Genomic DNA, 25,319 nt, shown 5'->3' with positions numbered 1-25,319 from the left:
CACAAAACATGTTTTAATAGTTTTACATGCATAAAACAATTTTAAAAGCATTTAAATGATAATATAATTATATGCATTTTGAACTGTGCTCTGCCTGTAACACTACAAAACTATAAAAACATCTTCATGCCAACACAATCTTCCTGTTTTGTCATGAGTTATGTCTTGAATTCAATAGTGTTTCTCATCTTCTTGATCAAATGCTGGGACTTGCAACTTTCTTCAGCTTATTGAGAAGAGAAACACCAACGAATTCAAGAAATAACCCATAGCAAAACAGGAAGATGTTTTCCCTGTGGCGTCTCACTGCCATATCATGTCTTTGGGAACAGTCACGTCAAGAATCACATCTTCAGTGAATGTAAAAGTAAACTTAAATGTTTGTTTATCCCTTTCATTGATCATTGATATGCATTTAGATTTTTTTCTGCATGTAAAATAAAACTATAATTGTAAAACTAAAATTGTGTTTTGTGTTACAATGTTTGGCTTTCTGGAACGGATTCATTGGATTTCCATTATTAAGGATAAAATTGATTCGGTTAGTGTCTGTTTCAAATGACAATGCTTGTGTTTGACACTAACCAAGGTTCCAATGTATTTCAAATATTTCACATGTGAAAAATTTGTTGGTGCTACAAGAGGCAGTATACTTAATTTCTACTGATCAGATGAAGCAGCCCTTTGTATTTTATTTAGAGGGGTGCAGTGTAAGAGAAGTGTACCCTTTGTGGCTATCTGTCTTGGATTTAATAAATATTGTCAGTCAATTTGAAACTCACAGTTGCATATTTGTTTTCAGGATGGGATTTTTCCTGTTAACAGGATTTCCTGTTTTTCTGACTTCCTTTTCTGATGTTATACATATATCAAATTGCCTTTTGGGACATACATGCCTACAGTCATACATATGTACTTGCCTGTAGAGAGGTTTATTCCGGCCTCATATAAAATCAACAATAATAATAATAATATTATTAAGGCAAACAGAGCTCTGGTATCAGAATAGTATTGGTATCAGCAGATAATGTTTAACACGTGTTTTGTTAAACTGCTACCAGGTGAGGCATTTTTTTTAATGAAGAAAAAAAAACACTGGCAGCTTTAGCACGGTTGGCAACAGTGTGTTTCACCACCACACCAACAAAGGGTCAGCGCGTGTGTGTGTCTGAGAGAAAGAGAGATCTGATCAGACAGGTGACGGATCACCGTCAGACTGGTCACACGGTAGGGTAGTGTTATGTGACGAGATGGTATGCACAGTGCATAGTCAAGTGCAGCGTGCAGTACAGTGCATTTTACTGGTTTATATAGAACATGCTTAGCAAAATTTGAGTCACTTGGTAAAGTTACACTGCACTGTCTTTTAGGGCTGGGAATGTCAGGGTACCTCACTAGTAGGCATGGGCCGGTTAACGGTTTCAAGGTATAAAAAAGTCACGGTTTCAAAACCACTAAAACTGTGTCATACAGTTTCTACTATATGAGAAAAAGCAGAGGTCCAGCGTGGCCATAGTTTATGGAAAAGTGCGACCTGCCGCTATGAAATAACATTATTCATGTCGTAACCGTCTTGAGCCACTTAACTGCATTTCTTTTGCTTTTGTTTTTTAACTAAGAAAATATTTGTGTTGTGACTTGAGTTGCAGGATTAGTCACAGTAGACTGCATTGAGAACTGCAAAGAATTCAGATAGTTATTTTAAATATATGTTCCACTTTCATTGTGTTATATTATATGGCTTAAAAATTACTGTTTTGACCTGACTTTTCTTTCAATAAAGACATTTCCAACTAACACATTTTAGATCTGTTATTACTAGTTCAATTGATAATTAATAATTCAATACACATGTGTACCAAACTGTGACCTCTGCGTCAAACAATACACAGCTTCATATTTATTTTATCAACTTCTGGCGCTCGGTGCTGTAAGCTCAGTGTATCTGCGATCGACTACTCTGGCTTAGGTTGCGTTGTCAAGCACAGAGCCACTGAGCTCCGCGTCCCACATTCATACCATGCTGAAAATGTTGAAAAATGTGAAAAATGTTGGCAATTTCAATGAAATTCAAATAAAAAAAGGCAAGGTAATTTATTTTTTGGATCAAAAAAATATCGAACCATAACACAAACGTATCAAACCGAACCGAAACGTGAATTTTGTGTATTGCTGCACCCTTAGTAATTACAATACTGTGAAACCGTCAAACCGTGATATTTTTGCCCAAGGTTATCATACCGCCAGAATCTCATACCGGCCCATGCCTACTAACGATATGATGCACACTGCACAATACATGGCTCACGATAACGATATAGGGTGAAAAAATAGAAATTTAAAAAATACTATTCATACTTTATATTTTGCATTTAACGAGAATACAAACAGCAATAGTGGAAAAACTATGACACAGTTTTACGCAACATAACCGTAAACAGGATTTTTTGGAGGGGGGCCTGAAAGTGACATTGTTTTAAACGTATTCACAAAATCTCATGTCTCTCAAATAGAACAAACCTATTGAGCAGAAACATAACAAAAATAAATATTTAGCATTTGAACAGAAAATTCAACATTCGTCTTTTAAACAGATAGGCCTATACATTTCTTATAAAAATCTGAATAAAGATTAACTACAGTTTATGATAGCCTATTCCTAGTCAATAACTTAGGGGTCTCACGCTGTTGTTGTGGTTCCTTATCACGTGTGTAGATAGTATAACAGGGCACACCCAATGATATACAACATTAGGATAGCATTTTAACTTGCCAGTAGGGATGTAACAAAATGACAATTTCATATCACGATTATTGTGACCAGAATCACGGTGATTGCTGCTTTGAGACATAGAGAGAAAAAGAGAGAGAGAGAGAGAGAGAGAGAGAGAGAGAGAGAGAGAGAGAGAGAGAGAGAGAGAGAGAGAGAGAGAGAGAGAGAGAGAGAGAGAGACACACACACAACGTAACTAATGGCTACTTCTCCAAGAAATGAGCAGTGTCACTGGTCTGTGAGTTTATCGAAGCATGGTTATCAATCACAATTTTACGATCATTTTAATTTGAAACGGTAATACTAACCATCAGGGGTTTTTCCTCGGTTAATTATTAATACCGGTAGTCGCTACATCCCTACTTGTCAGGGATGTTTAGAACTGCAAATGCTACTGTCATGTTTTGTACCATTTCTCCTTAGTGGTGGTTATCTGGAGCGGTGTTATTTTTTTTATGACTAATGCGCATGTTTGTCATGCTGACCGTGTGTCCTATCCTGAGACACTTCTGGGACATCCCAAGAAGAACAGCGGGGAAAAAATCTGAACAAAACAATGAGAATCCTCATAACAATAATGAAAATAAGCATTTAAAAAACTGTGCTATTTCTATCAAACAGAAGCACATGGCCATGAATATGGCGCACGTGCGCGTGTGTGTGTGTGTGCATGAAAAAATCATCCCAGATAATCGGAATCTTAATTCAAAGCCAGAAAATAAAATCAACAGCCCTACTGAACACTGCATTTCCCTGTGCACTGCACTGCACTTACATTGCGCACACTACAATTAACTTTGCACATTTCACTGCGCACTGGCACTGCACTTAACTTTGTAATGCATTTTTAAGAAACAAGCAACAGCATGGCGATAAGTCCACACATCTTATACATACATACACACACACACACACACACACACACACACACAAACGTAGGCACATGGGCGAGTATGAAGAATGGCACAAATCACATTCCGACCTCTTCGAGGTTTGACAGCATTGATCAAGATGGTACAAAGTAATTACATTGGATCGTTCCTCTCTTCACTAGTTTATTTTATTCGTGCAATTATCTTGGAACAAATTAGAGGCTCACTCAGTGTTGCGAATAAACCACAGACCACGATCAAGATCTTCCTCCCTTATGTACCACACTTTGAGGTCCTGAGAAACGGGGAGAACCATGATTACTTCATTGTGTTTCCTGCTTTAAATAGAAACGTCTGTCTCCTGCTTAGAGCCCTCATCTTTCCACACAGCCCCATGCTGACTATGCAGAATGCTTCATCTTGAGCACGAGTGGGATTAAAAACAAATGGCAGTTGCATCAATCCGGGAGCTGAGCGGAGGTCCTTATGTGGTCTTGTGAGGGTGGAGAGGGTGAGCAAATGATTTTTATTTTTGGATCATGAGGGTGAGGGAGTGGGAGACAGACAATGTTATCATGGACATTACTATAAAACAAGGGCTGTAAACTTCTTAAAAATCATTTCACATGTCTGACAGTACAGATTTTCCTTAGGATCAATCTTTATTCACCACACATTGGTACATACAAAATATGTAATATGTAATATGTCACAAGATCTCGTGAGATTAAAACGGGACGATATTTCTCATTTAGCGAAAGGTTGTCTCGCGAGAACAGGTCAGCAAGAAGCCTATCAAACTGAACTATGGCACCGCTATTATACACGTAATATGGAAGTGCTTTACGCACACTATAAACCTTGCAATCCAAGCTGGCCTGGGGTTTTCCCCACATCACTTGTTAGCTCGGGTGGGTGAGATGTGAGACGCTTTTTCCCCCCCATCGGAATTCAACAGCTACCACGGCGTTAAGATCCGAGTAGAAGCTGGAATAATTCTACACGTGATCAAACTTACATAAGATTTGTCAAAACATGATCGCTGCATATGACTTATAGACTCTACTATCAAAACACGATAGTAGAGTCTATAAGTCAGTTATAAATACCCTATTTTCATACAAAAACTGTCAAATTTGTGCGAATAAATAATTTGAAATGATGATGGAGGGAGGGAAGAAATCACCCACTTTTCAGTGGCACAATGCAATGGAGCTGAGCTGAGCGCTAGCTCTGAACGCTAGGAAGGCCGTCATCATCAACAGATGTATTGGCTCACAATGGCTACTAAAAAATAGTGGAACGTGTGGAAATATTTTGAAATTGGTAAAAAAAAAAAAAAAAAATGTCTCCAGAGAGTGAAGTGCAACTTGTGTCTGCAAGTGGTTACATATCACATTACAACAACCAACATCACTGGATCATTATTGAATATCATTTAAAAACAGGTACGGTTGTTACGCCAACTTTTATATCCCGACAGAGAATTTAAATGCAAGAAATTAGGCTGCTAACTGAGAGTTTGGGTAATTTGTGATTTTTCAAGCCATGTTTGTTGTTCCTATTTTATGCACACTTTTCTGATGTGTGTGATATGCCCACTTGGCGAAAACGCCAGTGTTTCGATTGTCTTGCTTTCTGTGTCCCTAGATAAATTAAGGTACTGTTGTTGCACACCTACTATGTTTATTTTGTTTCTTGTTGTTTCTTGGAGGTGGAAAAAGGCGCAAACGAGATCTGTTTATTTGTAGGGATCGCCATTAGCTCTGCTCTTTAAAAAAAACAAAACCGTCGACTAACGAATCACTCGACTATGAAAATCCTTAGTGGAAGAAAAGCGCTAGTAGAGTCTCAGTTCGGACCTCCTTCATTGTTCGGTACTGTAAAGCATCAGAGGAACTGTATTTCTTTTCGCATAAACATAAAGCTAATCTACGGCAATCTGCAATCAATTTACCTGTGTCTTTACATAACAGGTGGTCTTTGCAGGTGGTCTTGAACCAGAGCCCCCCATAAATGGCTGGGATCTACTCTACATTTAAGCAAATTAGAAGAAAGTCATTTCAGGAAAAGACACAAAGCGAATAAGTAGAACTACTTGTGAATAGTACACTTGAAAAAAAAAACAACACTTTTCAGAAACTCTTGACCTAAGAGGGAGATTTAAAGTCTTTTAGTGAAGGACAAAAATAGATACACATAATTGATTTTTCTTTGTATATGGACTGGAGCCACAGGAAGTCTAAATCATTGTATATTGTCAACTCCTCCACTGTTTAGTCTTCCTGCTATCCTCTTTCATGTTGGGACTATTTTTGTAGAGCCATTCTTCCTTCATTTTTGGGCAGCTGCAGGCAAGGTAAACCCAACACCCTTGAGCATGTATGCGCACACACTAACACAAATATACATCCCCATTTCCACCCACCCACACTCTTAGTGACAATTATAGATGTGATGGATAACAACATGTCATGTCACATATCATTTTCTCATGAGGTTTCAAGTTATCCCTTTAGTAAACATTGTTGGTAGAAGGTTTAAAGCACAGATTGTGTTTGACTCTAGCCCCATTATCATCACTGACCTTTACTAATCAAGGGTTCAAGACAGCCGTTGAGATACAAAGGCCACAACCACAACCACGCACAAACTAATATCAATCACCCAGCTCATATGTGTACAGTGGAATCAGTTCGTATCCTTAATATCCTTAATCCTTAAAGGAGACTGTACTTCCTGAGGAGACTGAGGAAATTTGGCATGTCCACCACAATCCTTAGTTGCTTCTACAGATGCACTATCGAAAGTGTCCTCACCGCCTCCATCACTGTTTGGTACGGTAACTGTACAACACGTGATAGGAAGGCACTCCAGCAGGTGATCAAGACCTCACAGAACATTGTTGGGGCAGCCCTCCCCTCATTGCAAGACATTTATAAATCTCGAGTCCTACGAAGAACAAACAACCTCATCAAGGACAGCACACATCCACAACACTCATTATTAACACTCCTACCATCAGGCATACGCTACAGGAGTTTGAAGTCCAGGACCACAAGGCTGGCAAACAGCTTTTACCCACAGGCCATCAGGCTTCTCAACAAAGCAGACACACACGCACGCAACACACGCACACACTCATAGCACTTTATTATTTTGTTATTTATTTGTATTAATGTCTCTTATGTTGTTGTTGCTTAACTTATTGGTATTTATGTTTCTGATGTTCTTATTCTTTCTGGGTTTTTTTCTCTTTCTTTCTTTTTTGGGAGAATGAACAGAAAAATAGTTTCATTGCATAGCAGAACCACCAGTTTTATTGTGCATATGACAATAAAACTCTTGAATCTTAATCCATTCCAGAAGATCCGCCTCAAACCGAAACATACTCTAACCGTATCAATTTTTCCCTTAGCAAATAATGAAAATCCAATTAATCCGTTCCAGCCACCCAAAAATGTTAAACGTAAAAAAAAAAACATTTTTAGGGGTGTCCTGATTCGATATTAATATTAGTTATATTGGTTATTGTTATACTGGTTATATTATATTGTCATTGTATTGTCAGATTATATTGTCATCATCATTTGTTCGTAGCCAGGTCACTTCACACATCGACTACTACAACTCACTCCTTTTTGATGAAGTCCCTTCACAAACTTCAACTGGTCCAGACCTCTGCTGCCCAGAATATAACCAGAACCACCCCCATCCTACAGCAACTTCACCAGAATACTTTGCAGATTCCTCCTATATATCTTCAAGACCATACACAACCTCAGCCCTCCTAATTTGACTGTCATTGCCACTCTAGTACGCGCCCTCAGATCCTCCTCTTCCATCTATCGCACTGTGCCCTCAGCACCATGGGGAGCAGAGCTTACAGTTGCTCTGCTTGCAAACTCTGGAACTCATTACCATCAGACATCCGAAATATCAACTCACTCCCCCCATCTTCAAATCCAGACTCAAAACTCACCTGTTCAAGACTGCATAATTCCTCTGATTGCTTCTACACCATCCTTCAAGTACTTGTTCATGTTGATTTTATCCTTTGTCTGTCTTGTGCAGTCTCCTTGAGTTTTTAGAAAGGCGCTAATAAATTAAATGTATTATTATTATCAATCTGCATCTAAAATCTCCAATATTGGCACTCCAATACAGGCAGTCCATTCCAGACTCCGCCCCAGCACTTCAATCCAGCAGCGCCCCGATGTAGACCATGGGATCACAACAACAGTGCTAAAGTGTAAACAACAGCAAGGAGTAGGAGTGATGTCAACCATGTGGCAGTATTTTTCGTTGGTCAGAAAGTGCAAAACTGGTCACGTACAAGTTTCCCGTCGAGGCACAGAACCAGGGAAGTTTAATAGGACCAACCCCATCGTGCATTTGAGCAGCATCACAAAAAAATGGCCTGTGGATTTGGGCATGACTCCGGCTCACTCAAACATCCAACGCTATCGGTTACAATTGCAAAGCGTGAGAAACTCCCATGGGACAGCAAAAAGTCACTGGCTAATAGAAGAGTGCCAGCTCATGTCGGTGGGGAGTAGGGATGTCCCGATCCAATCTTCAGGATCAGGATCGGCTACCGATTCGCTGTATTTTGAAGATCTGATAATATCGGCTTCCGTCACGAGATCGGGCAGATCTGGTTGCTGTATAACGCTCGTAACTCTGGGCCACATTCCAACACTGTAGGTGTGGTAATGCGCCTCAAAGCTGGTTGCCACTCGACTCCTGCCACTCGCAAGAAGACGAAGAAAACGCCACACCACCATGCAGACATGTCCGCGGTGTACCGTGGTGAAGTTAGTTCCACGTTGGACATTCGGCTCCGTAGCGGTAGTTCCCCCTCACTGTGCCTGGACTGCTGCGTCATGGTGTGGGGAGCTCGCACGGCTCTAACCGCTAGGTGTTTACACTATGGACGGTCATTAAATTACTATTGCGCTGAAGAGAGTCTTGGGCCCTATGATTTCCACGTTAACGGAATCGCAACATGCAAACATGTCGAAACGGCGGTGAAAACCTTTGGAAACTCGTGAATAAAAGCTAGCAGGGTTGGCTTAGTTTAGCAGAGCGTGCTAGTGCAGCTGTACGGTATGTGTGTGTGTGTGCTGGCTGGATGAGTATATTTTCACTGCGTTGTGTTTTACCGCTTTAATGTAAGGACCATTTTATAATGCAAGGACCATCTTACAATGCACACTGACGACGTGCAGGTTCTGATTGAAAAAAGACGAGAGGTACGTTTCAACCGTCGATTGCCATTCTCAACACACACGACACATTCCTGGCCTTCAAAATAAGAGCTGTCTTTGTCACATTGGTCTAATTGTGTAAACAAAATAAGGGTGCCAAACAAATATCTTACATTAACGCTACTGGAATTACATCTGTGACTACATCTTCCTTAATCACCAACACGGGCATTACAGTTTGTTGAAGATTTTGTAGCAAAATGTGCTGAGGCTGACATCCCATTAGAAAATGTAGCCAAGCTACATCCATTTCTCAATTACTGGACAAAATGGGCCAATGATGCATTGCATCAATAAATGTAAGGATTTTTGTATTTCATTCATGGACATTTTATTCACTAACCCAAATAGCACATGTTGGTAAAATAAGTGGAAAAGGTAAAAAAAAAAAAATAAAAAAAATGAATTCCAAAAAATTAAAACAGAAAAAAATGAATTTGGGGGGAAAAAAGCATTTCAGAGATTGTTAAAAAAAAAGAAAGAAAATAAGTCATATATTCTAAATCACACCACAAATTGATCTATAACTATGGCAAATGATTAGTCCTACCCTAAATGTATTTTGCATTTCCATTTTTTCCAATTTTATCTTTTATTGGATGGACTTTTATTGGATAAGGGACCTGATTCACAGAGGTTTTTTACAAAAGCCAAACAATATTGTTGGTCACACAGTGTGATAAAAAAGTAAATTCAGTAATACTTTGGTTCCATTATTTTTAATGCTTTGAAGAGCAACTTTCATAACCACATTCAATTCCACAAATTCATGTTTGTAACAAAAGCTTACTATACAAAAATAAATAAATAAATAATCGGTACCAGTATCTGAGGCAACATATTTGAGTACATTTAATGTAAACCAAAAAATATGTTAACCAGGGCGTACGCTAACCAAGGTTCCACTGTATATAATAATTCCTACAGTGGCAATGCAATACTCTTTGCATGCAGTATATACACAAGTGGCTAACACTGAGAGGCAAGGCAAGTTTATTTATAGAGCACAATTCGTACACAAGGTAATCCAAAGTGCTTCACAGAAAAGAAGGCTAAAATCACTTCATAAAATCATTCCATAAAAAAAATAATTATTCTCAAATCATTACTGAGAGTTCATAAATCATTCCATAAAACAAAACAAAAAATTAAAATGAAGAGTGCAGATAAAATACTTTGAGTTGTCATATGCACAGTTGAATAGAAGTGTTTTCAGCCTGGATTTGAACATTGCCAAAGTGGAGGATTTTCGGACATCTTCTGGAAGACTGGTCCAGATTTTGCCAGCATAAAATTTAAACAGACTCACTGTGTTTAGTCCTGACTCTGGGCACTCGCAGGAGACCCCTCCCTGAGCTTTTCAGAGCCCGAGATGATTTATGTGGCTCTAACTTGTCAGATGTACTTTAGCGCAAGACCATGAAAAGACAAGTACACAAGCATAGCTGTTTTAAAGTCTATTCTCTGAGCGACAGGAAGCCAGCGCAGAGACCCGTGTACTGGACTAATATGGTCATATTTCCTGGTTCTAGTCAGTACTCGAGCAGCAGCATTCTGGACGTACTGCAGCTGTTGTACTGCTCGCTTAGAGAGCCTGGTGAGAATGCTGTTACAGTAGTCTAGCCTGCTGGAGACATAGGCATGGATTAGTCTCTCTAAATCTGTCTTAGACACTATTCCCTTGATTTTGGCAATGTTTTTTAGATGGTAAAAAGCTGATGTTATTGATTTCATGTGGCTGATAAAGTTCAGATCTGAGCCCATTATTACCCCTAAATTTCTAACCTGATGATTAGGCTTTAGAGAAAGAGTCTCAAGGTGCCTAATAACACTTCCTCTTTGTTTCTGTGGACCAAAGACAACGATTTCAGTTTTGTCTGAGTTTAGCTGGAGAAAGTTATTTTCATCCACACGCTGAATCTGTTTGATGCAGTGACTAAATCTGCAGGACCGTGTTCGGGCCCTGTACTTTTTCATGCTAGTGTCACACCAGGTCTCAGTTTGGTGTGAATGTGTTGTGTGTTGAACTGGATTACCCCAAGCTGTGAGGAGGGTGTATGTGGGGGACCCTGCATGTGCCTCTTATCAAAACATGAAAACAAAAAAGCAGGGCTGCAATAAATCCTTGTAGATTCACTAACAAAATATTTGAAATGTCTGTCACTTGCCGAGGTCAAAGTTTTTGTGGCGCCGAGCTTCTGGCATTTGATGATGATTCATAGTAGAGTAAACGCAATATATTGGTTTGTCATTGTTGATAGTTTACTGCTATTGTAGTAACTGCTCTAGCTGGTGGATCCTGGAAAAAAAGGATGCAAGTAGATTACAAATAAACCAGTGATGTGCGGCACTGACGTCTTTGAAGTTTTTTTTAAGAATACAGGTTGCTCATTAAAGGTGTGTGTATCTGCCATGGTTAGTTACTGCAATGGGGGCGATAGAGTTTGAAAGTACTATATCCCGCTTTCTTCCTGCTCAGCCATGACTGCTAATTGTCGATGGCTTCTCTGGGACTGCGTGTATGTGTGTGCACACTTCGGGCATGTGCCTGTGCATGAGCAGTGAGTGACAGTCTTTATTAATTTGTTGTAAAAATCTGATTACCTTCTGTTGAGCTTGGATATACAGTATAATCCTCCATCTTGACAGGCAAATTCATTCATTCAGCAGAGCATAAAAATATCTTTCATGCATTTGACTTGTTGCTCTAGCTGATTGTGCTGCCAGCTAAAAAAACAAACACTGGCTTTTACTCAGTGACAAGTCCCTTCCAGCTCACGCAGGCCATGCCCCTTCAGGATGAGGTGGAGTACTGCAGCGCCTCACCGTATGTATTTTATTGTCCAATTAGCAAGAATGATGATGTCACACTCCTATTAAAGACATTACATAGGCTGTAGAAAGTCCTGGCTGGTGCAATTATGACATTTCTGGTCAATTACGGTGATTACGGTGGTCAAACATCGCAGACATTTCCTTCATTTCCGTTTGTAAGTTGCTGGAGAAGTAAACAGAATGAACTAACGTGGCGCTAAACGTGGAGGTGAGGGCAGCAAAATATATGTCAGCCGTGACTTGGAGTTATCCTCTGAAGATGAGGCTAATGTTGAGAAGAATGGTTATTACTCAACGTCGGTTGTGTGGCGGTGGTTTGCATGTCTCCAAAGTGATGTGGAGCAAATCAAACCAATGTGCAAGATATGTCGGAGGTCGGTGCCCTCAAAAAATAGCAACACGACAAACATCTAATAATTTCAAGAAACCACCCAAGTGATTACACAGAAAGCATGGAATAGCACAGCCTGCCACAGCTGCCAGCACACATAGCAGCAGTTCAGCCACTACTAGCGGAGCAGCCACTGAACCAAAGCAGCAGTCACTAGTCTCATTTTTAGTTTGTTTGTATTTGAGCTCGACCAATATGGGTTTTTCAAGACCGATACCGATTAATAGTAGTTATGGAGGCCAATAAACAATATTTGGAGCCTATATTCATTTGCAGCAAAAGTGCAAAAATTGGCGTAAAAATGTTGAATAATACAAACACTTAACTTCGTTTAACAGCCTAAAGCATGTTTATTTAACCAAACAAATGGAAAAATAGCTCCAGAAGAGCATGGAGTTCCTACAATCAGAAGCATCTCTTAGAAGTTGAATAAAAACTTAAATAGCTCCTTGAAATGTTTCCACAGTAAATAAAGTAACATTTACATATAACTTATCTTTGTTTTAAATTCAAACACATCAAAAAACTACAGGGTGTTAATCTCAGCAGCATCTCTTGTAAAGTTAAAGAAAAACTTATTTCATAGCTCCCTGAATTTTTCCAGCCTTCATCTTAGCATATTTCCCTGCATTAAAACAAGACTGAATTGAATTTCTTACTCTCTCACACAATCACGGACTGTTTCCACGTTGATATTACCAACAGCATTGCTTCAAGTGATTCACAGACTTATCGGGAGGTACTACGAGCTAGCAGAGCTGCCGCTAATGTTTACTCCGCTCATACGTTATTCTGCTGCTCAGTGTAACGTTAGTAGTAGTTGTGAGATGTAGAGCACTGGGACGTTTATTGCAATTTCGAGAGAGCTTTCTGCGTCTACCTTGACGTCTGTTTGCTCTCAGGGCGTTCTTCACACGAGAAAACTTCCCTCTCAGCCATGTGTGTGTGTGTGTGTGTGTGTGTGTGTGTGAGGACAGTGTCCACTTCAGATTGGCTCTGCCACCAATGCGTGCTGTGGCTTGCTTAACCAATCAGATGGTGCCATGGGTGGAGCAATACTGGAGACAGAAGTCACAGCCGACAGGACAGAGAGGCGCGTCTGCATCTGAGCTGAAGTAACTCAGTTTTAAATTGCTTTCTTGATATCGGGCCGTCTGATTTAAATAAAGGTTGATACCGATATACGTCAACATTCCAATCGGCCTGGCCGATAATCGGTCGACCACTACTTTGTATGTTGATATAATTTTTAACTAATCTCTAGTTTCTTTAGTTTTTATTACAGATGCTTTAAATTTGGCAGGTTAAGAACAATACAAATATTTTTTTATAATAACTGAAATATGAAAAACTATACCATGATCATTGTACAATCGTCCTTGCAACATCGTGGTTCAAATTTCGCGGTTTCTGTCTATCACAGTTTTTCAAAATAAAGTAATAATGTTTAGTAGTTGAATATGGCCTATTAGTAACAATATATACTGTATATAGATTTACTGTATACAGTATATTTAAGCAAATTTTATGTAGTTTCTGCCGATATTAAGCATTTTCAAGCATAAAATGGCTAAATGAATCAAAATACAAATACAAGGCATTAAGAAGATGCACTAAAATTGTGAATGTAGTATTCTACACTGGTCACTAACACACTGTCAGTAATGTTACTTTAATGTCACCAGACTTGATGATCGGAACAACAGGCTTTTATTGCAGGTTTGAATGATCTCACAACAGGCACAATAATAATAATAATAATATAATAATCACAATAATAATAATCCTAATAAGACGAGCTACTGTTGCAGCCAAGCTGAAACTCAACTCTAACATCACTTCCCGTCCTCGCATCCGGAACATATTTATTCCAACACACACATTTTATTTAAGTCTTAAATGGCTTTTTTCTCTGATTATATCTACAATGTTAGGTAATACTAGGGGTGCTCCAATCAGGGTTATATGTTGTCAGTTCCGATCAGCTCCCATCATCCATGACTGAGATCGGCCAATACTGACACCAATCACATGGATTAACTGTAAATTTTTCTGTTTATTTAGGATGATGGCACTCCCATTTCTTCTTTTTTCATTATGAAGCTCTACTTAGAACCTCCTTAAGACAAAATGTAAATTCTCAGGATTTTTTTTATAACTGGTCTTAAACTTTTCATCAGGATTGTAAATAGGTCATAAGAAAGGTAAAATGTACAGCAGACCACAGTTAAGACAGTGCTTCTTGGTTTGGCGGGCCTTGAGTGTTATGAGACGCAAACATTTGTTTGGCTATGGAAGCTTCTAGCGTCGACAGTCAATCCGGCCTCAAAACTTGCAGCAAGGTGAACACTAGTTAACATATTATTGTAAGTCCTTACTGGAATTGCAAAAGGCAAGCAGTGTGGATGTAGACACGGCTTGGAGAAACGCCTTCTCTAAGCCTGCTAGCCTCTAGCACAGGGGTGGGCAATTACTTTAACACATTGTGTGTGTGTGTGTGTGTGTGTGTGTGTGTGTGTGTGTGTGTGTGTGTGCGCGTGTGCATATGTAAGTCTGTCAAAAATAACGCGTGCCCACACATGTGCACAGACTGACAGACTCCACTCCTTTAGTTTTTTTTCAACTTTATTCCTACTAACACAACAGCACATCTCCGCCCTCAACACTCGCAGCAAGACTTCCTCATTCTCGACCAAGCACACTCACGCAAGGTGCATTCACAGACACCAGAAAATCACTATCAGATTATCACAACATCTTAGACAACCGCTGACATTGTGAAAGTTTAACATGAAGGAAGGACGACCGCCATGAACTCCAGAGGCACTTTATTGACAGCCAGCTCCGTCTCACAGTCACACCTCACAGCCGTCAAGACCTCTAAGACAAACACCACACTTCCGGCCTTCACAATAAAAGTGCTGCGTGTTACATCCTGTCTGACTGCACTGAACAAAATAAATGTCTCAGAATCGAAGTTTACATAAGCAATCTGGTTGGTTGGTTGGGGTTTTGGGTCTGATTCGACTATCAACCTCGGCACTCCAATCATATGAAAATGTCACGTAATCAAGACTGTATCATTCAGACTACATGGGAGTGCCCATGGGTGCTGTTGAGTACATATTTTTACATAGAATGTTTTTGTTTTTGTTACACAGTCTATTTTGATACAAAATCAGCCTCATTAGCTGAAAAGCAGAAGACATACTTACTACGCATTCATAAAATCACCCGCTGAAGTTGGATAATCCAAAGGAGCTGAGGGGAGCGGCGCGAGGAAGACCATCAAAATCGACTGACTTATTGGCTCATAATGGCTACTAAAAAGTGTGGAAGTATTTTGAAAAGGTTAAAGATGACCCAAAGGAAGTAAAGTGCAACTTGTGTCAGCAACTTCTCACAAATCACATAACAAACCAACATGGCGTGTCATTTAAAACGGGTAAGGCTATTAGACCAACTTCATTATATAATCCGAGCAATTAGGCTGCTAACAGAGTTTTGGCAAATTGTTATTTTTGCTGATGTGTGATATGCCCACTTGCCGACGGCAACCGTGTTTCAGTTTTGTTCGTCTTGCTTTCTGAGTCACTAAATAAAAGCTACTGTTGGTGTACACCTATCATGTTTGTTTATCTTTTAGCCTTTTTCTTTGAGGTGGAAAAAGTCAAAAATGACTTCTGTTTATTTGTAGGGATCCTCATTAGCAGTGCTCTTAAAAAAAAACATAAAACATTATTCAACGACTAGTCGACTATGGACAAAATATAATGACTTGACTATGAGAATTCTTAGTCAAAAAAAAGTTCTAATGTATAGTAGCTTTTAGCTTGATTGGATTTAGCATTTCATTTGGAGTTGTTAATACATACATAGCATAGTTACCATGTTTTTCAGTTAACATTAAAAATATAAGCCATCATTTTGCCTCTGCTTGCGTACATTCTCCGGTTAGCATACAATATGGCACGCGTCTTGCCATGTTGTTATTATACTGCGTGAGTCCATCTGTTTTCTTTATGTATTTTTACTAATAAAACATCCTCATTAGCATCCTTTTAGACTGCTACTTTATGGAAAACAAGGGCGTTAAATGAATAGGGATGTCGACTTGAATGGAACAGAATGTAGTACGCCATGGAACAGAAAGTCTGCCATGATGGTGAGCAAGAGAGCTTGGAGGGGCTAGGTTCACAGGAGTGTACAATGTATTCACTAGCTCTGAGTTATGCGCTGTGTGTACACTTTGATTAAATGAGTGAATGTCATTTACTGAACAGAATTCATACATGTATATATAAATGTAGGGCCACACGGTGGTCTAGTGGTTAGCATGTTGGCCAACACAGTAGCAGTCTGGAGATCGGGAAGACCTGGGTTCGATTTTCTGTGTGGAGTTTGCATGTTCTTCCCGTGTGTGCATGGGTTTTCTCCAGGTACTCCGGTTTCCTCCCACATTCCAAAAACATGCATGTTAGGTTACTTGGCGACTCTAAATTGTCCATAGGTATGAATGTGAGTATGAATGGTTGTTTGTCTATATGTGCCCTGCGATTGGCTGGTGACCAGTCCAGGGTGTACCCCGCCTGTCGCCCGAAGTCAGCTGGGATAGGCTCCAGCATGCCCCCGTGACTCTAAAGAGGAGAGGTGGTATAGAAAATGGATGGATGGCTATAAATGTGTAAAAATCCATATTACTGCAGAAGTATGACCTACATGTAGATCCTTCTTTGGCTTTTTTCCTTCCTGACAGTGTCACCAACACTTAACAATCAACATACAAAATAATAATACCTATATTATATGGATAATAATACAGAATGCAACATTTATTTCAGGAATGGCATTGTTAATGCATTTGATAGACTATAACCTAAATCATCATCATCATCACTGACTTGTCATTAATTCAACTAATCACCCAGAGAAAGCAATTATCTTAAAGCTATACACTTTTGAGTCTTGCCCACTGTCCTGTTTATTTTCAACAACCAGTGTTATAAATCTACAACATTTTTGTGACACATACCTGTCTTTGTTTTTGGGGAACTTGAAAAATGACAATTTTGGTCTTTTGGACAGTCTGTTAGAGCAATTAATGGCTCAGCAGTGTGCCGAGGACATGTTTACAATGCAATGTTTCTGGATTCTGCTCACAATCCTGGCAGCCAAACCCACACAGGGTGTACTAGGAAGGATGCCGAGTTGACAGTCAGATTCATTTCCAGTGTCTTTGATGGAAACAGGAAGCGGCAGTCAGCTATGTCGCCCGTCTATGATGTCATCAGCGATTGACTCTCAAAAGATGTTAACACAAAACACGATTTATTGGTTTGCAATCATAGTTTTACATGCATAAAAGCATTTTTGATTTCTGGAAATGATTAATTGGATGTACATTGTTTCTTATGGGAAAAACTGATTTGGTTAGAGTCCGTTTCGGTTAAAGTCAGACCTTCTGGAACGGATTAATGACGTTAAACGTTAATTAATCACACACCCACTATTTTACAGCAGTGATTCCCAAAGTGCCTAAACAGACACGTAAAGACACAAACGGACAAAGACGTGTGCATAAGATGAAAGCAGCTTGCCACCACTGTTCAGTAGAAATCTTCAAACTCTTATTGTTGGACTTGCATTTTCCGGAAAAGAAATGCTGTAAGCCAGTGGTGTCCAAAGTGTGGCCCAGGGCCATTTTCATCGCATAGCATGTTATTTATTGGCCCGCTGCTTTTCAAAAAATTTAATGTTATTAATGAGATATATTATTAGATATTACACCAATTTTCCTTGGCATCAATAACACAAAGTTTATGAACCAGTATACTGACCTACATTGGATTGGTTTTAGTATCTTTAATGTACAAAATGTATCAAAGTTCCGCTTTCTCCCCCACATCCTTCAATTTGTACATATTTTTATTTATTTGAAAATTGTATTTCCTAGGGACTGATTTAGGGACAGATTTTCATGCTTCATTTTAAAAATTATTTTACACAAAAGCTAAGTAGTTTTGTGTGTTGCATTTTGTACCATTAATTTTTATGACCATATCTATATTACTCACTGCTTGTCACCATTCTCTGGTCCTGAAACGTAACCATAAAGCCAGGATCTACTGAGAGCAGTAGTTCAATTGAAAAAGTGAATGTCTTATATACTTAGGTTCACTACACAGAGTGAAATATTTCAAGGAAGTATTTCTTCATTTCTTAATCACATTGATGATTCTAGTTTACAGCTAATAAAACCCCCAAAATCCAGTATCATAAAAGTTGAAAAATGGTCAAAAAGTTCTATGTTGTTAACTACTGGGTCACTCTGATCAAAAAATAAACTACACTAACTTCCTGAGCCTTTAATTGGTCTCGCTGTCTTAAAGGGATAGTTTGAATTTTTTGACATGAAGTTGCATGACATCCCCATCAGTACTGGACTATATCAACAGTGACTGAAGAAATTGAAGAAACGAGGGTGGTCTAATCATTTTTTCCATGACTATACTTAAAGCCAACGCTCTCAACAACTGAATATGTACGTAATCTGGTGGCTATAAAAACTCCAATACCATGTGTTACTGCTTTGGCCCGTTCAGAGTTGCTTGCTAGAGGTTGTTTATATGCTGAAGTTATCGGTGTTTGCAGTAAGCTGGTTTTCTTTCTTGTAGATGTAACATTCACTGCCGGATGATGCCGCTTTAAGTGTGCTAACATGTTAGACATGCTAACATGTTTCCTGCAGCATACCCGATATCCGTGGAACAATGTCGACACTAGAGCTTGTCATGCTAAAAAAATGTGACTGTGAAGCTCGCTGGACATCGCAACTCCATCGTTTTCAGCAGGGTTTTTAAGCCATTTTTTTCCACTGTTGCGACGGGGACCATATCTTAGCAATGTGACAGGACACCTCTTTATAACAGCACACCACTTTGCTTTTCTTTTCATGAGCAACGCAACAGGAATGCGGCAGGCAGCGTGCAGCTTCACACGTTCCTCGTATTGGGAGTTTGTGCTAAGTTTTAAGGTGGTGAAAACGATTTTTTTAATGCTCTGAATTCGAAGTACCTCCACATTACTGAGCTACTGCTTATTCCTTGCTGACTAATTCTTCCACCGCAGATGCTGTCGCTTTGACTGGAGCCGCAAGGCTTCTGCTCCGCTCCTCCTCCCTCCTCCTGCATGCAGGGATGAGCAAGATACAGCGCAAATCCAGTCTATATCAATATCAATGATGTGGTTGGTTTTGATATCGTGCTTAAATTAAATATTAATATTTTTAAAATATTGATATATCGCCCAGGCCTAATATAATATCATATCATGTGGGACTTTTAAAAAGGGACACTGATGGTCAAAATAACATGTGATGGCGACTAAACACTTTTATTTGACAGCAAATAAAAGCAATCCCTGCCCAAGTATGTGATAAGCAAAATTAAAAAAAAAAAAAACAAGCTATCTTAAGTTAACCCTTGATCCACTTGCCAATCATATTATCCCACATCTCCATGGCAACCAACTACAGACAAAGGCATCACAGCAGAAGGAGAAATCCACACTCTTTCACCTAAATGACGTCAAGCTCCTCCACCGGCAGGTTAACAGTGTGCTGCCACACCCACCTCCACTCAACTGGAAAGGCTTGTTTTACTCCACTTCTTTTTAGACAATCCGACACACACACACACACACACATGTGCGCGCGCGCGTGCAAGCAGCAAAGGCCTGAAGCCTCAGTGCAGCACCTGTTCATGCAGCGTTTATGAGGCTACTGGAGCTAGCGACGCTGACACAGCTCATTCAATTAAAATGTAATTCCAGGCAAGTGAAATACAAACTGTGTGTGTGTGTATCTCTGTGACAGTGTAGAGAAGGAGGACTACTAGGTGCTGAGAACAAATATGAATGTAATGGCTTGAGCTACCTCGCTCAAGCGTGCGTGCGTGCGCATGTGTGTGTGTGTGTGTGTGTGTGTGACAGGTTCTCTGTTGCTAAGGGCCCCGGCTAGCTTTGTCACTCAGCTCTTCTGCCTAGCGACTGCTCGGTGAAGAAAGAGAGAGGCATAATTTATGGTTTCCTGGGCGTAGCGGCAAGGACGATGCGTTCATGTGAGAGAGCTTTAAGATTTGCTCGTGCGATGACTCATTCAGTAGGAGCATGAATGAGGAGAGGCCAAAAAACCAACAAAAACACTGACACGCATACCTGCCTCTGACACGAAAACAATTTCTCTCTGGAACTAATTCTGTTGCCGTTTTTGTGCAGCGACCTAACAATACAGAAGCAGCGTTGGACTTCCAGATAAGCAAGACTGTCAAAAAGTCACTTAAAACGACCCGGCCCTTGTCTGGTGTTGAATAAACATCCCATATTTTTCAACAATTTTAAATACGTATCAGATGTCACACAATAGTGTATTGCAGGGGTGTCCAAACTTTTTCCACCAAGGGCTTCTGACAAAAAAAAAAAACAAAGGATGCGGGGGGGGGGAGCATTTTAATGTTTTTAATATAGTCATAAACAAGAAGACACTATATATATTTAAAGTCCAAACTTTGTGTCAGCTTTGTGTTGTGTTACAGGTGACAAAGCATATTATTAGTAGGGATTAGTATCAAATTTTTAATTTTCCCCCATTGTTGCTGTTTTACATATTTGCAAATGCACTTATGACACCCCTGGTGTATTGGAAGTGTGCAGTCCGAAATCTATCCTTGATGTTGGGATTTAGACAAGTGCTGGGAAACTGCCAATCTGTGTGTCTGTAGCTTTAATGCTAACGTGCTTGTCCACTCCTGTCTCCGACAGTGTGTGCAGCTCCAAGAAGCGCAATTGTGCACTTTAACACACTTTTGCCACGTACACTGTAAATCTCGTTACTTGACCGACATAAAAAAAATGCTTTATATCTCATACAACGTAATATCGAGGAGGACACAAACGACACGAGCCTAGCTATGTGATATCAATTACTGTCACATTTTAAGAGCAACATCATGCAAGGCTAGTCTACTCACTGAAGAAAAACTGATTCAACTTAGCGCTCCCACTTCTTCGGCTGACTTACATGTAGGGTAACAGACCTCCAGGTTGCATTTTAAGATGTGTAGCAAAGCCTACTGTTGGTGGGTATATACGCAGGGCGAGCTCATCTAGCTTGGGGCGGGAGAGAGGTGGTATCGGTGTCTGAGGAAGGAGGTTTTTCCTTCATGATGTCATGAAAAGGAGCAATTTCAAAAGCCAGTGTTTGAGGGCCTCCGACGTGAAGGAGATTACTTATTTTGCTCACGTTGGTGCTCTTGAACAGGGACACATATTACTGTTAGAATGTCATTACTTTTGCATAACATAGTAAGGATGTCCCGGTCCGATGACGGCCTGCATCTAAAATTTCCGACACTGGCACTCCGATACAAGAAGTCCATTCCAGGCTCCGCGCCAGAACTTTTATCCAGGTTCAGCATGCAGACCCAACGTGACCATAACAACAACATAGTAGAAGTGACGTCGGCCGTGTGGCAGCATTTTTCGTTAAACCCTGAAAAAGTCATTGCGGCTGAGTGCAAAACTACAAGTTTCCCGTGGTGGCACAGAACCGGGCGAACTTTAATAACCTCGTCGCACATTTGAAGCAGCATCACAAAGAAACAGACCACGGCTCCCTCTCATGCTGTTCGAAACAATGTGTGAGAAATCCCCACGGGACGCCGAGAAGTCATCGGCTATAACAGAAAAGAGCCGGCCCCTGTCGATGGCGAGTAATGTCGGGTTTAAACGCTTCACTGAGCACCTCCAGCCTCTCTACATGATGCCACTACATTGTGTATAAAACTATACCCCAGGTGCATAATGAAATAAATGGATCATTTTCCCCTCATACCTACTGTTGCTGTCTATTGTTCTCTGGGTAATATCACAGGATCAAGTCTTTTCAAACATTCCACACCGCAAAACAGGTCACAAAAGTATGTATGATTTGTCCTGATATCGAGTCGATATCGTACAATACTCAAGGCTACTATATCGTTATTGTAACGGGGCACCTGGAATTACATCTTGAAGCATATGCATTAAGGTACTGTAATGTAGTCGAAATGCTCGTCCCTAGTGTTTGTGTATCTCCACCACTGACAGGACCTCTACAATAAGGAAATGGCTGGCTGGTTGGTTCATAGCCATCACACCTCCACAAGGGGGGGTGAGGGCAACATAGCAGAACAATGGAGGATGAAGTCAGAGGCAGACCAGTATTTCTAGCTCTGTTAGTCCCTTTCAGAAGACACAGCGCGCAGGGAACCGGATTGTCAAACAGGAAATCACTTGTAATCGCCGGGGACGTCAGCAGTGAATGCAACACCACACCGTCAACCTAAACTCACACTCAACGCGTTTTATACGAGAGAGGCTGCTTACGTTATAAATATCTGCGTTTAGGTTTAAGTTACATCACAAACCACAGCGCCAATCGCGTCCGGTGCCGTCCTGTCCACCATGTATTACTCTGAGACCCGACACCTTTCTATACATGGCCTTCAGGACGGACTGTTTTGATTGGCGACCTTTTGCCTACAAGCCCACTTAGGAGGTTGCCTTGACCGCCTTCAATCTTCACACTGAGGATGTAGCCAGTGGAAAGGCTACAGCAAATTCAGCTAATCCAGGAAGGTGTGTGTGTGACTATGAAACACATGTTGCGTTGAAAGGAATTAAACATTAACTTTTAACAAGTGGAAGTGGCAGAGGAACAACGCAGTATGTGTCTCCTTTGCTGTGCGCCATCATGCTTCTTGGCTTCCTATAGAATCATGCTACTGAACATGTAAACACAAACTTGCACTGATGCCTAATTTGATTGCTATGCATTTGTAATGTGTTTGAATGCTTCTAAAATAATTGCAACTAAATATGCCAAGGGGAGTAGAATTTGAATACTACCAGTGAGTACAAACATGGTGTCCAACATTTATTACTGTGTATAACCAACAACATTGTATCTTTAATATAGACTCCTTTTTACAGATTTTCTAACTGGTGCAACAGAAAAATATTTCTGCTGTATTTAACGTTGAATAACACTAATAATATGGGACATTTGTGTAGTTTTCTTACCTGCCCTGCAGAATTTTCAATGACTTGCACCAGTGGGGTCCTTGTTGACATTTTGGCGACAACTTGAAGAGTTTTTGTTTGCAACAAGCACAAGCAACACAAGAATGATTCTTCACTGGCTTTTGTTCATTTAACCTTGCTTTTGGTGATGTTTGGGTTAAAAAAAATCACCAACAAGATCCCCAGTGCCAGCCTGCTAGCAACACGTCAGCTAGCCCGTGAATCAACAAGTTGGATCCCACATCAGCGGCTAGCCGAGTTAGCTAGCTAGATACTAGCTAGCGTCAACCGCAGGTCCCATGTTTGTCAAAAATAGTCAAATGTCTTCCGAAAATCTCTGTTTCAAGAATGTATATCCCCAGTTATCATTTAAAATGAGTCAGTGGTGACCATGGAGCCGTGAGCTTGACGCTGTGACGTTTGAAGCAGCTAGCAATCTTCGGCTAGCTGGAAAGAAAAGTTAGGCTAATGGATGTATTAAACAAGACACTGTTCAACTACAGCATGCTAACTAGCACGATGGTTTAAGCATGCCAAACAAATCAAATGGTGACTAAACTGACACTAAAAGTGAATTACACAAATAAGTCGTTCGAGATTTATATCCAAATCTCAATAAACCTTCCAGGCCAAAGTTATTCCAGGCGATGTTCCGACCTTGCCAAGTCACACAAAACAGCTCAAAATGTCCCCCAGTCAGATGGCTAGATATCCAAACAAATAAAAACGTAGAAATGCTAAGAAAATTGATTTAGCCCATAGAGCCAGCCAATTCCTTCGATGCAGGAGCCAGTGAGCTAGTTAGCCAGCTAGCCTGAGCTCCAGTGGCCACAGGCGGCTATGGTAGCGGTAGCTGTTGGTGGCTGCCACACAGCGAGGATCACAATCCAGGAAAAGCAATGTCTCTCCGGCTTCTTGGTAGCAATAAGGTTGTTCACCAGTGCTGCACTGCAGTGTGGCCCGTCCTGACGATACCACCATCCGCTTAATATTCCCGTCAGATATTCCTGACTGGAAGGTTCTTTTTGCTTCAGTTAATTAACTTGTACGATCCATGATCGATCGTTTGAGCTTGGGTGCTCAGGGAGGATCAAGAGATGCGCCCGAATGCGGTCTAAAAAGCACGGCAGCCTGCCCTCATACCGGAACAAGCTCTCGGCAACATGGCTGCTTGCTTTGCTTTGCACCACCAAGGAGAGCGGGAGAGGGAGGGAGGGGGTTCGTAGTGCCGTTCGGTTTTCTTCGGCTTTTTTCGGGAAGCCACTGTTTTCAGTGGCAGGTGCACTGCAACTACCTTGTAGGTTTAATACTGTCCGGTCCGGGTGTCACGAAACACTCAGCTGACGAGACGAGGCGCTACTCGATATCGGGTTCACGAGACGAGACGATATTTTAACATTACTTTGAAGACAACTACAATGACAAAATATAACTTTGCATGCATGACCTAAGCGTACTTTTGCACTGATTAACTTTTTTCCACAAATTGAAATAAAAACTAAAAATTAAGTTAAAATAATGACAGCAGTTGCAGCTGCTAGTACTAATCATTTATGCTGACGAGTAGTTATGTAAAGACATGTGTAAAATAGATCGCAGATTGTAGTCGATTAGCTTTAGCTTAGCTTGGAGTAGCATACCAGGAAGTAGTGAATTAGTCCAAAGTAGATGCAAATATCATACGTTTTGAGAGAAGTCGTTTGCAGCAATGTCGTTTTGATCTGACAAATCGTAAGTAAGTTTGATCAAATGTAAAACTACTACAGCTTCTGCTTGGACCTTCACACCGCAGCAGCTGGTGAACTCGCCTAGAGACGAGTGACCCTGGGAACACCGAGGTAGGTTGGATAGGTTGGAAGGTTTATAGTGTGCGTAAAGCATCTAATGTGTGGTTCCAATACTGCCTTGTGCACTGCCATGATAATATTTATTCGTCTATCTATAATGTATTTATCTTATCTTTATCTGTAATGTACTTTATTTCTATTTCTGTAATATTTTTGCATTTCAATTTATTTACATAATTATGTTGTATTATATAATTGTATTACAATTTATTT

The 25,319-nt window shown here is 40.3% G+C and overlaps 1 protein-coding gene across 13 annotated transcripts in view; it reads right to left on the bottom strand.

Annotated features, from left to right (window-relative positions):
- Positions 1 to 24,444, bottom strand: part of mark2b (MAP/microtubule affinity-regulating kinase 2b) — a 49,211-nt gene extending 24,767 nt beyond the window's left edge. For all 13 annotated transcript variants that reach the window (XM_054800041.1, XM_054800043.1, XM_054800046.1 and 10 more), the window contains exon 1: positions 23,260 to 24,444. In XM_054800041.1, coding sequence (XP_054656016.1) covers positions 23,260 to 23,310 — 51 coding nt within the window. In that variant the 5' untranslated portion in view covers positions 23,311 to 24,444. The remainder of the gene's footprint in view (positions 1 to 23,259) is intronic.
- Between the last annotated feature and the right edge of the window lie 875 nt (positions 24,445 to 25,319).

This window comes from Dunckerocampus dactyliophorus, chromosome 15, assembly GCF_027744805.1.
Source record: "Dunckerocampus dactyliophorus isolate RoL2022-P2 chromosome 15, RoL_Ddac_1.1, whole genome shotgun sequence".
Taxonomy (NCBI): domain Eukaryota; kingdom Metazoa; phylum Chordata; class Actinopteri; order Syngnathiformes; family Syngnathidae; genus Dunckerocampus; species Dunckerocampus dactyliophorus.
The sequence above is the reverse complement of the archived record's forward strand: the minus strand, read 5'-3'. Positions and strand labels throughout refer to the sequence as shown.